This window comes from Rhinoraja longicauda, chromosome 2 (genome assembly GCF_053455715.1).
Source record: "Rhinoraja longicauda isolate Sanriku21f chromosome 2, sRhiLon1.1, whole genome shotgun sequence".
Classification (NCBI taxonomy): Eukaryota; Metazoa; Chordata; class Chondrichthyes; order Rajiformes; family Arhynchobatidae; genus Rhinoraja; species Rhinoraja longicauda.
This window is the reverse complement of record NC_135954.1, coordinates 65,168,854-65,181,211: the sequence shown is the minus strand read 5'-3', so window position 1 is coordinate 65,181,211 and position 12,358 is coordinate 65,168,854. Positions and strand designations below refer to the sequence as shown.

The 12,358-nt window shown below is 38.2% G+C and overlaps 1 protein-coding gene across 4 annotated transcripts in view; it reads right to left on the bottom strand.

Annotated features, from left to right (window-relative positions):
- Positions 1-8,028: 8,028 nt before the first annotated feature.
- The window catches only part of tent4a (terminal nucleotidyltransferase 4A), a 64,211-nt gene continuing 59,881 nt past the window's right edge, over positions 8,029-12,358 (bottom strand). For all 4 annotated transcript variants that reach the window (XM_078420208.1, XM_078420220.1, XM_078420227.1 and 1 more), the window contains one exon: positions 8,029-11,682. In XM_078420208.1, the coding sequence (XP_078276334.1) occupies positions 11,506-11,682 (177 nt within the window). In that variant the 3' untranslated portion in view covers positions 8,029-11,505. The remainder of the gene's footprint in view (positions 11,683-12,358) is intronic.

The window sequence follows — 12,358 nt, the reverse complement described above, 5'->3', positions numbered from 1 at the left end:
GCTGTCCTCAGTCCAAGAACACCAGAGTTATGTACAGCTCATACATGCAAGTGAGTGTTTGGAAGACTGGTGCGATGAATTTGCCAGCTGCTTCTGGGTTTGCAGGCGATGTTCTTGACACTAACTGGAATTTTGCCACAATGAAATCAGGAAAAATATATCTAGTTAACATACTGAAGTCCATTTTGCATATCCTACCTCGAAATACACTGCCTGGGCTAGCAGTAGTGTCCTTTAAAATTTCAGAGCATGTAACTGTCTACTGTAAACCCCTATTAAAATATTAACCCGTCGGGTTTGGGACAGATTTCTTAATATCAGGTTATTGCTCTGAATGATAAAATGAGATTTAAAATGCTTCTCCAGATTAGTTCTATGGGACAACAATCCTCTGCATCTACTGACTGCCACGTGGGAACCCTGTTTTGGCCACATTTCAGACTTGCAAACTGCTCAAATTACAAATAATTCTCAGGACCAGAACCCTGCCCTAACTCAGGGAAGACATCTAGAGGAGAATGAGTGTATTTATATTTTAATCAATTCATTCAAGTGGATAGAATTTTCTTCAAATAGCATTTTTAATTCTGCTAAACAGCATTAATAAAACGTTAGACCTTTGCAACATTATTATAAATTTCCCTGGTGTGGGTAAAATAAAGGAATATTATATTATTATATTATTCTTTATTTGCCTGCAAGATTCTGAATAAACCATCAATAATTCTCCATTTTTGAAGGATTGACAAGTCAACAAATGAAATGACCTAAAACATTAACTGTGCAGCTCCCTCCACAGATGCTGCCTGACCCCGCTGTTTCTCCAGCTGTCCTTTTTTTGCTGCAGATTCCTGCACCTGCAGTCTCTTGTGCCTCACATCCACATGTGGCCTTAATCTCAGTTGTACGGCAGTTATTAACAGAGTATTTGGTTAAAATGATCTGGTCAGAGGGAAGCAACCCCGATTTAAAAGATAACAACCATTCCAGAAGGTAACAGCTGTTCATTAGGGAGTCCAAAAAGGTATTCAAGCAAGGTTTCACACAAGACTCAACAAATAATACATCAAATGTGAGGTATTCTACCTAGTTGGATGAGAAATTAATTAGAAGCAATGTAAGGGAGAGATAATGGATACATGCTCACATTGGAAAATATGATTAATGACACCTTGCAGGGATTTGTAGCCAATCCTCAATTTCTCAGTATGCTTAATCCTTGGATGAAGGAAATAAAATAATGAGGCATATATCAAAGGATACTAATCACACAATTTAGATGCCCCAGTAAATAGTGCAGATAAGAGCACCACAGGTACTGGAGGAACTCTGCAGTTCAAGCAACACCAATGGGGGAAGTGAATGAATATACATTGTCGAGATCGTGGCTTGAGTCGAACTGGGAGGGTTAGAAAATGAGTGGGACAGGATGGCCTTCAAGTAGGACCTTCCCATTTCAGTGTCAATATCCCTTTGGTGCAGAGGCTGATGGAGGACATCTGCTTCCACTGATACACAGCCAGAGGTGGCAAAGATTTTATACCTTATTATTGAAACAGGTGTTCACTCCAGCAAGTGAACTGCTTGCTGCTATCCAGGAGCAGGCTGCAGCCACCTGCCAACAGAAGTTGCATCCAGAAGCAAAAGGAGGTTACCGGGGCAGAAACAGTTGCCATCGAGGTCCCTCGTTGATGCAGTTCTAGAAGCAAAGGTAAAATTGTTATCTGACTTACATCAAGTTACATGGCCAGATACAGCTGCTGTGACAGTGTCAATATCATGGAGTGATAGTCAATGTCATCTGCTGGCACAATTATTGGGAATAATTTTCCTTCGGCATGGTAACGGCCACATTGAAATGCTACGTGGTCGTATTAGACATAGCAAGCCAATTTGGACAACAAAGTTCAGGTCAAAACGGGTTCTGTTTTAACAACTTCCCCATTTTGATTTAGTCCACAGCTCAAACCCCCCCCCCCCCCCCCCCACTATATATGGTAGCCATACTTCCACAGCATTGTGAAGAATGGCATCAAAAGCACACACAAGATGGGGAAGGAACAATTATTAAAAATGGAGGGGGGAAATTAGTTCTGCAGTTCGTAGGATTCAGTACACTGAATTTAATATTGTGGAAACTCATTCATCTGTAGGGGTGCCCATCAGCCAATGATAGTTTCCAGGGTTGTTGCTATTGATTCCCTTTCACATTAGTAGTCCAGATTTTACATTTATTAAAATGTTTATTGCTAATGGACTGTTCTGTCTTCATAAGTGATACATTTAGCTGGTGTGAAGGTGCTGAAAGGACAGAATGCTTGGAAACCTCTAAAATCAAATCTATGTACCCACTTCACTTGATGGGTCCTGCTCAAAGGAAACAAAATAATTGGATCCTCAATTATCTCCTCTCAAAATTATATTGCATTGATCGTCACCATAACACAAATCCCAGATGCAAATCATTTAATAAATCATTATGCATCCTAAATGCTAGCAAGACACTCGCACGTTTCATGAAAGCTACAGAAAACTGCATTTCAAAATGCAAATGAATTATCAAGTTTTATCTTTGTGGCACGTAATTAATGTGAATTAATTTGTCGGCCTGAAGTATATGTGATCCTTCTCCCAAGTCTATACACCCTGCTCTCTAATGATTAAATTCAAATTAAAACTGAAGGAAATATCCTCAACAATCATAATTTTTGGCACTTTAAATATTTCCCCGAAGTTTATGCACAAGCAGACTGCTTTGGCCCTAGTTCGAGACACAAACAATGCACATCTGAATGCAAGGAGATTTCCTTTTCGCTTAATCACCAAATAAACTGGTTCCTTGTCAAAGACTAAATCAAACATCCATTTTTATGTTAATTTTAAAATACAACATATTGATCATGAATAAACCAAAGATGGAATTTTGATTTAGGGTGAGTTTCTCAATGCCCTCCAGAGTAGGGTTTTTTGAGAAAATGGTAACATTGTTAATTCATTTCAATCTTGTTGATCGACAGATTCAGCATCCTCGACAAGCCAGTGTTCCTTTACCATTGCACTGAAGTGTCAGAGTATCCATGGTAAACATTCTCCCCAAAACAAAGCAAACGTGAGCACATGAAATCTAGAGACCCAGGGTGGGAATTCCAATTCGAGGGCACAACTTTGAGGCAAGAGGGACAAAGTTTAAAGATGTGCGCCAGTGAAGTTTATTTTCACACAATGCCTGGAGTGAACTGTGGTGGTGGTGGATGCAGACAAGATAGGAGTATTTAAGAGGCTTTTAGATAGGAACATGGATCTGCTGGGTATGGATCATGGATTATGCAGGTGCAGTTAATTAATTTTGGCATTATGTTCAACACAGACATTGTTGGTGAAAGGGCCTGTTTCCACGATGTACTTTTCTATGTTCTATTTGACGTCAAAGTGTACAAGAGGAAGGTAAAGGGATGCTTTGAGACAGAGATAAATACAAATGTCTAAGAATAAAGAATGTGCTTGCCAATTTAAAATAGCTTAGGGAAACAATCAGTAAGGAGAAAGATACTGCCAAAGACAAGACTCTTAAATGACTTTCTTCACAAAAAAGACAGATGTGCTGATACTGTAGTTTAGAACAGTGTGAAATACTGGATGGGATAACCATAGCAATAGAGGAAATAGAGTTTAGCATCTTTTAATGCATATAAATCACCAAACTTGGATCAGAATTCAGAATCAGAATTACCTTTCTGAAAATATACCAGGCTGTTAAAAGCTGCAAGGGAGAAAACTTAAGAAACCCACCAATTTTTTCAGTTTTCCTTGGCCGCAGAAAAAATGTCAGAGCATTAACAGAATGTTATTCTGTATCATTGTCATAAACGTGGTGGAAACAAAATTACAGGTCAGTATAGGGCCTGTCCCACTTAGGCGATTTTTTAGGCGACTGTCAAAGTCGTAGCAGATCGCCAAAATTTTCTTTTACCCGACGACAATGCCGAGTCAAGTCGAGATTACACCGTCTTCGGAAACATCGCGAAATTCTCATGCTGTCAACGCTTCTGCGGCGTCCTAATTTTCACTGATATCACTGACAAATCGGTAAGTACTTGAGTTTTGAAATATAACATCTTGCCCGGGTTACTTGAAAACCAAGCTTGACGGCAACAAGGCATAAACTGGATTGATTTCCAGTTTGCTAATAGCAGTATTAAGAAATTTAATTTAAAAAGTGGTTAAATGGATTTTTGTGACGAGTGTGATTCTTTGAAAATATACGGGAGATGCATATCTGGTTTCTGGGTTGCATATCTAGGTTGGGAGCCTACTTTAAATATAATGGCTGATGGAAATAAACATCGCGAAAATTCCCACGCTTACCTGACCGTCAAATGTCCTGATGGTAAATAAATTGGTTAAACACAAGTATTTTATGGTATCTTCAAATGACTTTACTTAATTTAATATTACATGCTTCTAAATGCATTTAAGACAACCTAGCAAACCTGGGGACAGCATGCGGCAGCGCCCACAATATGCAACGATACCTGGTGACAAGCCAGCTGTCGGCGAGAAATTTTACTCCGGTTGATTTCTCAGCGACGCGCTGAGATCCACGACGATTCTTGGAAGACTCCTCATGATCATGCCCACGACACCCCGGCGAACTGTTGGCGACAGCCTAGTCGCCTTAAAATTGCCTAAGTGGGACAGGCCCTTTAGTTTAAACTTTGGCAGAGATCAGCTTTTTGGAATTCATTCCAGGGTACAATATAAATCTTCAATGAGGAATAAAAAATATTCAAGCATGGATTACTGAAGGGAATGTCATGTCTATGTAACTGAATAGCTTTTTAGACAAAGAGGGTCTTATGTTAAATAGCTTGTAGAATTCTCACACCTTTGATAAGCCCAAAATTGCAAACTGGCAAAGAGTCCCTGGGATCAAAGATAGAGTATCAAATTGAATCTGAAAATTGCCTCAGGAACAGGAAGAGCAAGATTGCTACCATTTAGATCAATGTGACTATGCTTAACCCCCCCCACCCCGTTTTTCCTCATATTTATACTTTAGAAGGACGTAGGGAAGAATGTATATTTCACAGATCACAGAAATGGCAATGTGGTGAATAATGAAGAAAAAAAGCAGGAAGATAGAGATAGTCTGTTCAGATGGGCAAAATATGCAGCAAATTGAATTCAATATAGAAATGCAAGGTCAAGACTATTAAGACTTGAGGAAAGCAGAAGGCGGCAAGGTGACTATGAATAAGAGAGCTAAAAAGAATGTGAAAGCACAAGTACTTACAACGTAGAACAGACAAATCAGGTGGTTCAAATAACAAAAAGAATGCTTTCTTTTATAGCCATGTCCTAGAATTAAAATGAGGTTACCTTGTAGCTGTATACTATTCACATTGAATCATCCATCGTATAGATTGAAATTCTAGTCACCCAAAATAAGAGATGCAATTGCACTTTGAGGCATTGAAGATTTATATTGACATTGTTGAGTCTGTAAAATTACAGCTCGGAGGCATGATGGAGTTTTTGGCAGTTAAAAAAAAAGTTTATGCTAGACTGGAGGTGTCAAAGATTATGGGGCTGTGACAGTAAATAGGAAGAACCCAATTACCACAGTATGGTGAGCAGATCCAGAGGGCTTACCATAGGGCCTACCAGAGGTAGGAAACAAGGTTATTTTTACCCCTCCCTGCGGATTCTGAAACACTGCCTGTAAGTGTGGCAGAGGCTAAAACCATATTTTTTTTAAAAGCACTTGATGTGGTACATGAAGAACAGTCGGCTGTACAGATGCATATCAAATGTTGGAAGGAGAGGGCTGGGTTATTTATCCCTGGCACACACATGGGTCAAATGGCCTCCATGCATATTGTTTTTTTCATTTAAGAATTGAACTGTGGCTGAAGGTTTACAGCAACACCAAAAGCGTGATTATTCTTGTGCACTAGTTCCATTCATCGATCTGGAGATCTGGCCATCTGTTTGCAAAGATCACTAAAATATACTTACATGGCCTCCAAATGAGAAAATCTATGAAAAAATATCACCAGCTGTTATTTCAGACATAAGAAAACATCAGTTTTCATTAAACAAATTGCTGCTCAAGAACAATCTACAATGTTTGAGGGTGCAAACAAGATAACTACTCATTTCAGTGCTAAAATTTATATATTGGATACTGATTTCTTAAAAATCCGCCACGGCCTAAAATAGGAAATCAGCTTTCATTAACACAGCAAAATGAATGAACATTGCAGAGACCTGCAAAAGGGGGAAAAAAAGTCCCATGTTTATACTGGAAGGGTATGGCACAATTTAAAGTTTTCTGAAAGAATGGATGCAAAATTAGAGGATTTGTAGAGCTGACAGATAAGCCAAAGTAGAAACAGAAAGTGTTGCAAAATGCAGCAGGCAAGGCAGAATTAGTGGAGTGAGAAATGTTAATTTTTCATTAGAATGGCAAAAAAGGTAGAGATGAATAACTTTGTAGAATACCCAAGGATGAAGGGCAAGAGAGAACAGATGAATAGGACTGCCAGACGGTGGAAATCAGGAGAGATTAGATGGCAAGGCTCAAAATGATAAGAGGACAGTAATGAGACAAGAGGGCAGAAGCACACAGCAGTCCAAAGACAAACAAGGGCAAAAAGGGACAACAGAATGGGCAGGTGGAGATCATTGTTGAATTTGTAATAGGAAATTCAATTTATCATGTGGGATCAGATGAGGCAAAGAGATTGGAGATAAAATAAATTATATTCATATTGTACCTTTGGCAATGATGCACCAATACATGACAATATTGTATTAGCAAAAAGAAACCCACAATAAGTCACCCACGGCACCATGACCAAAGTAAGATCAGGTAAGATTATTGCACTGGTACTAATCACATTGAGTAGAACAGTTCTGTCGATCAAAAGCCTGATTGAAGATATCCAAATAGTATTTCTGAGAAAAAAGAGGAATAAGTTTAGACGGCTATAACAGAATTAAAATGATAGGGAAGCTGAAGATGAGGCAGTGGTTTTCAAGGGAGAATGTTAATAATGGCAGATGTGATGCACCGAACAATACTTGATTGAGGAAGCTTAAGCAATCAGTGAAATTTAGGAACAGGGAGCAAAGTGGGAACAAGGTTTGTGAGCAGATTGATGGCACAGTGGTTGATGGTGATGGTTAACACCATCAGTGAATCCTGACTTTGGGCGTTTGCTGTATTCGGATAATTTTCCAGTAACCATGTGGATTGTTGCCTCTTGCTCCAACTTCCTCCCACATCCCAGAAACTTGTTGTTATGTTGTTTGGTTACCATAACTCTGCTAACTGACAATAACGAATCAAAAGGAAGCTGACAGGCACGTGTGAATTATGTTCGGTTACAGGAAAATGCGGCGGTAAATGAAACAAATGCTTCAGCATGCGAGTCAGCAAGGATTCAATGGACTGATTGGCCTCCCATTTCAAAGTAAGTGCGGCTTTGAAAAGCCAAATTGCAGAGAATTTGCAATATTGAAAGGAGAGCAGTATGAGAGTTAAAGGCTCAGACTGGAATAACCTTGGGTATCTGACTTGAAGGGATGGGGATAGACAAGAATGGGTAAATGACAGGGAAGTGGTCTTAGCAGATGAGACTTTGTGGCCTAGCTACTGTACAGATGAAGACCGCAACCATTATGTGCTGCATATTTTGAAGGGTGCCACCCCAGGATTCTTGGGATGGAAAAAGTAAAAGATCAAATGATTGTGTGGGACAGAATCAAGCCAGTAATGATTTGGCCAAAACTGTGCTCTGTAAGGTTTCAAGAAAACACCAGAGGCAGTGGTAATAATCTTGAAAAGGCAAATATTAGGCATGTGTCCAGATTCAGCTCAAGAGTTAGTTCTGGAACTAGGAATCATTCTAATATCTACAAATTCATATCACTGAAAGGTAAAAACTGAGGAACAATGGTAACTCTGCTCACACTCATTTATAGGCAAATGTATTTGTACAATAGATCAAATACAATTGTTTCAGTAAGTTTATTAAAAATAATCAAAGAATAGAAAACTATACATAAAAAATATGTTGAATTTTCACTTGCCGTAACAAGTTGCCCCAGTAGAGTCCTAAACACGATTCTTTTTTGTACGCAAGAACGTACAGCCCCACAGTGGTAATCAGGCCAATTCATTGTTCACCATGACAGAACTTGAACATGATACAGATGGTTATCTAGCACCACAAAATACACAGCACTTTCAGATATTAATTGCATAAACCAAATATCTACAAAGTAATGTGTTTCTGCCATTGCTGAAGCTTATAAAGCTAGATGTTATGACCAATAGAAAATCATTTCAGCACAATTTCACCCTTTATCATTTGAGCTTTGGTTTGAGCTGTACTGTTTGGTGGGATCACCAGTATGATTAAACTGATACCTTGTACAGTAATTTCATAAAAATAATTTCTCAACTTTTTGTAATTGGCAGAGTTTAATTACTACAAAAGCTAATGATGACAAATTTAGCCCTCTGCTTAGGACCTGTGGAATTACAAAACCATTGTAGAAAACTTAAAATGTTCTGACTACAATGATGAACCGTTGATGAAACAATTAAAAATAAACAGTCTGAAAATAAATTGGCAACTTAGAACTTAGTGTTATATGAGATGCTCTAAGGTCAGCAAAAATATCACTCGTCAAGAAACACAATTCAGCTAAGTTTAAGAATTTAAGAGTCGCAATATACTGGATCAAATGTTGTTACTATTTTTTATGAAAGTTTCATTTACTAGGGTTGAAGTGTCAGGAAATGGAATAATCTATGGGCAATGCACAATATGTAAGGAAATATCAGAACTCAAATTATAGCTTTAAGATTTTGTGGGTGCTTTTTGTGAATTCAAAGTATCATTTGGTTCCGATACCCTAACAATGCTTGTTATGTTTTTGTGCAAGATGCATCACCCTGACAGTATTACATTGCATTTTAAACTGGAAAGCTTTGCAAGTATTATTTACCTTGTGTAGAAATAAGTCACAATTACACTGATGTCAGGTTGGGAGCGATGGATAAGAATCCAGTTTCTGAAAGCCATCTTGAGAATCCAAACTATTCCCATTATAAAGTTAAGTTGATGTTAACCGTAAGGACAAAATGCCAAATGCTCATATCCAAATGATCAGTGTGGAATGATATACAGCACCTAGAATACATTACACCCAGGTACAGATATTGCCCCAGAATCTGATTGTATTGCAATATCTAGCAATGCAACTTCTATTTTGACTTTACATTAAAACCCTATAAATTTACAGAGCAAGCATGAACAGAAATTGATACACAACCTATGATTGAAAAAATCTGGCACTGCAGTGTTACAATGCCTGTGCACTAGTTATGAATTTGTAACTCTTTAGGTTCATTATTATGCTAATTATACTGCAAGAGGCATGAAAATCTGTATTTGAAGATTTCTACTGAATTGAAATGTTCACTTTCATGACGGCAGTTTGGCCAATTTTAAAGCAAAATGCTGCAAACACCCACAGGTCAGGCAACATCTCAGGAAAGAGGAACAGTATTAACATTTCATGTTGAATATCCTTGTAGAATGGTTTTAATTTCCACAGATGCTGCTCGAGTTGCTGAGCACTTCCACCATTGTTTTTATTTCAGATCCCCAGCATTTTTTCTTTTTGAATTTCAATCAGCAAACTTAAATGTAACAGCAATAAAATTCCTACAAATTCGACTCTTCTGCAAAACATTTTAGATTATTTTCATGAAATTACAGTACAAAGACAAAGTGTGGACTTTACTGGAATGTTCTAGAAAATAAAGCACACCAGCTAAACAAGTCAACAGCATGCAACAGAAAAATCATGGCAGTGAGCTCTCAATATCACACAATGATATAGAGGTAACATTATGAAATGTTCTTGTATACTGTTGCTGAGAAACGACTAAACTTGAAAAATTTCCGAGTGTTTTCCTACAAATTCCTGAATGTCATGGCAACGTTATCTCCAAACAAAACCACTCCCACAAATGGATTTGATCCACCTATTAGTGTTTAGTTGAGTCGGCACCTCTTCGTGAGATTTTGTCACGTTTAAATTTCAACCTAATTCAGGCAATACAGAAGGCATGTCAAATCCCTCAGGGCAACTGTGGTACATTCTTTAAAATATAGGGCTAGACAGGCTGTAGTTTTTCTCTCTTCCAAAAAGGTAACAAAACAGTGGTTGTCATGAAAAAAATCTTGCATAGTCTAACTGTATGCATGAGTAATATTCATTGAGTGCCAGCATTACAGAAGAGTTAAAAATTTTGTTGTCCATTGCAATACTGCATCAAAACACTTCCTACAAATGCATACAGTAGAAGTACTTTTTTTGTTGCTCCTAATAGAACATATGCGTACTGGTATAGATTCTTCAATAGAATCAACATAATTCCTTCCACCACATTCTGTCAGCTGGGAACATTCATTAATGCCATTTGGACCCCACATTAACAGGTTATGTTTTTATGACAAGCATGAACATAAACACTGAACAAAGTTCTCCTAGTTCAGACAAAATTTGAGTATGCTTCTTCTGTGTTGTTAAGACTTGCGTTTCTGGCTCTTAATCAAATCAGAAGTTATCGATTCGAAGTGACAATAAACAGACCCTGAGAAAACGCAGCCTAAAACACAAATAATGACAATGCAGAAGAAAAAATGATTCCAGTTGCTTAACTTCCCTTAAAACTTCTGGTTAGTGCTGAGCATTATATAATGAATTAAGGAGCCAGAACTACTCAACAAAATCCCTTACAGTGTTAGAACACTCAGCTTAAATATCAAACCTGCCAAACTAAGAATCCTTTACAAACTTAGATAATGCAACCTGGGAAAGGATTTGTAAACTTCAAAAATGTTTCCCTCCTCCACTTAAATATAACTTAAACATGTGATAACATCATATGAAAATTAAATAAAAACTTCTGAAAACAGTTATTGCACGAATGATACAATTTGTTCAATATGTACAGAGTAAAAAGTTCTGATATATGTATGAAACCATGACTAAGAAGCGGCAAAACTAAATTGCCATGAAAATGTCCATCTAGATCAACTACGAGAATGACCCTCGGGTTACAGTATTCCTTAAGTTTGCCTCTGCCGTGAAGAATTGCAGGAAGTGCTCATCAACTGCAGAGTTTTGTGGTGAAAGCTTCAAGCTCTTGCATGTCTATCACCGGAGCCGTTCCAGCAGCGACTTGACAACTATGGAAAGCAAAATCTCCATATCCAATAAGGCTTCACAAATACTTAGCACAAGATGATATGTTCTGTAAGATGGAGTTCACCCATCATAATCGGACACATGCAAACAGCCAGTTGCAGATATTAACCAATACCCACTAACTGCAAGTAAATGCTGGTCTTTAATTCCAGTCTGATGTCGAAATCAGTTTTAATGTGAAGACGGAGGATGAGTTCCAATGTCACATCCCTATCGACTTAAACTAACAGTTATGGTATCCCTCGTCTGTCTTCTCCTTTTTGAGATGTTGCGATTATATTGGTTATGCCCTCTGTGAATGACTGGCTGCTTCATGCTACCCATTGAATTATGATTGGAGCCTTGATTGTGGAGTCCCTTCACCGAATACTTTGGCCCATTGTGCGGCTGTTCAGACAGTTACAAAAGACAAAAGAGGGAAATAATAAGTCAGGCAACAAGAACCCCGATGTCCAAGAAACTAATTAAAACCATTAAAATCTCAGTAAACCGGAACATTAGTTTTAAATACTATATACACATCTTCATGCAATGTAAAATGTTATTGCAAACCATAGTTCTTCAGACTTCACCCATGTGCGCTGTGACCATTCAATGAAAAAATAATTACTACCCTTCTGTAATTAGAGAAACCCGAATAATAGGTAGCGTGCGTTCATCAATGTAATTTTAAAATTCGTGAGAAATTACCAAATAACAGAATATCCTGAAGTTACTAACCTCTGTCATAAGAGGTGTGCAGCACTGAAATGCTCTATGGCAAACTGAGCTACACCATGAAGCCCAACTATGCTTATCACATTTAGCTGTATCAGGCCCATAACATTTTTTTCTCCTTTCTTACCAGACCAAACGTTCTTCGAATGTTGTTCTGTAATTCCCACTGGCAGTATACCCTCTGTTGGGGCGGGGGGGGGGGGGGGGGGGAGGGGGGAAATAGTCCTCAGGTCTCTTTAATTTCTCCCATCACACCTTAAACATATACCCATTAGTTTTAGATTCCTGCATCCTGGGGGAAAAACTGACCATCTACCCTACCCATGTCTCTCAATTTTATCAACCG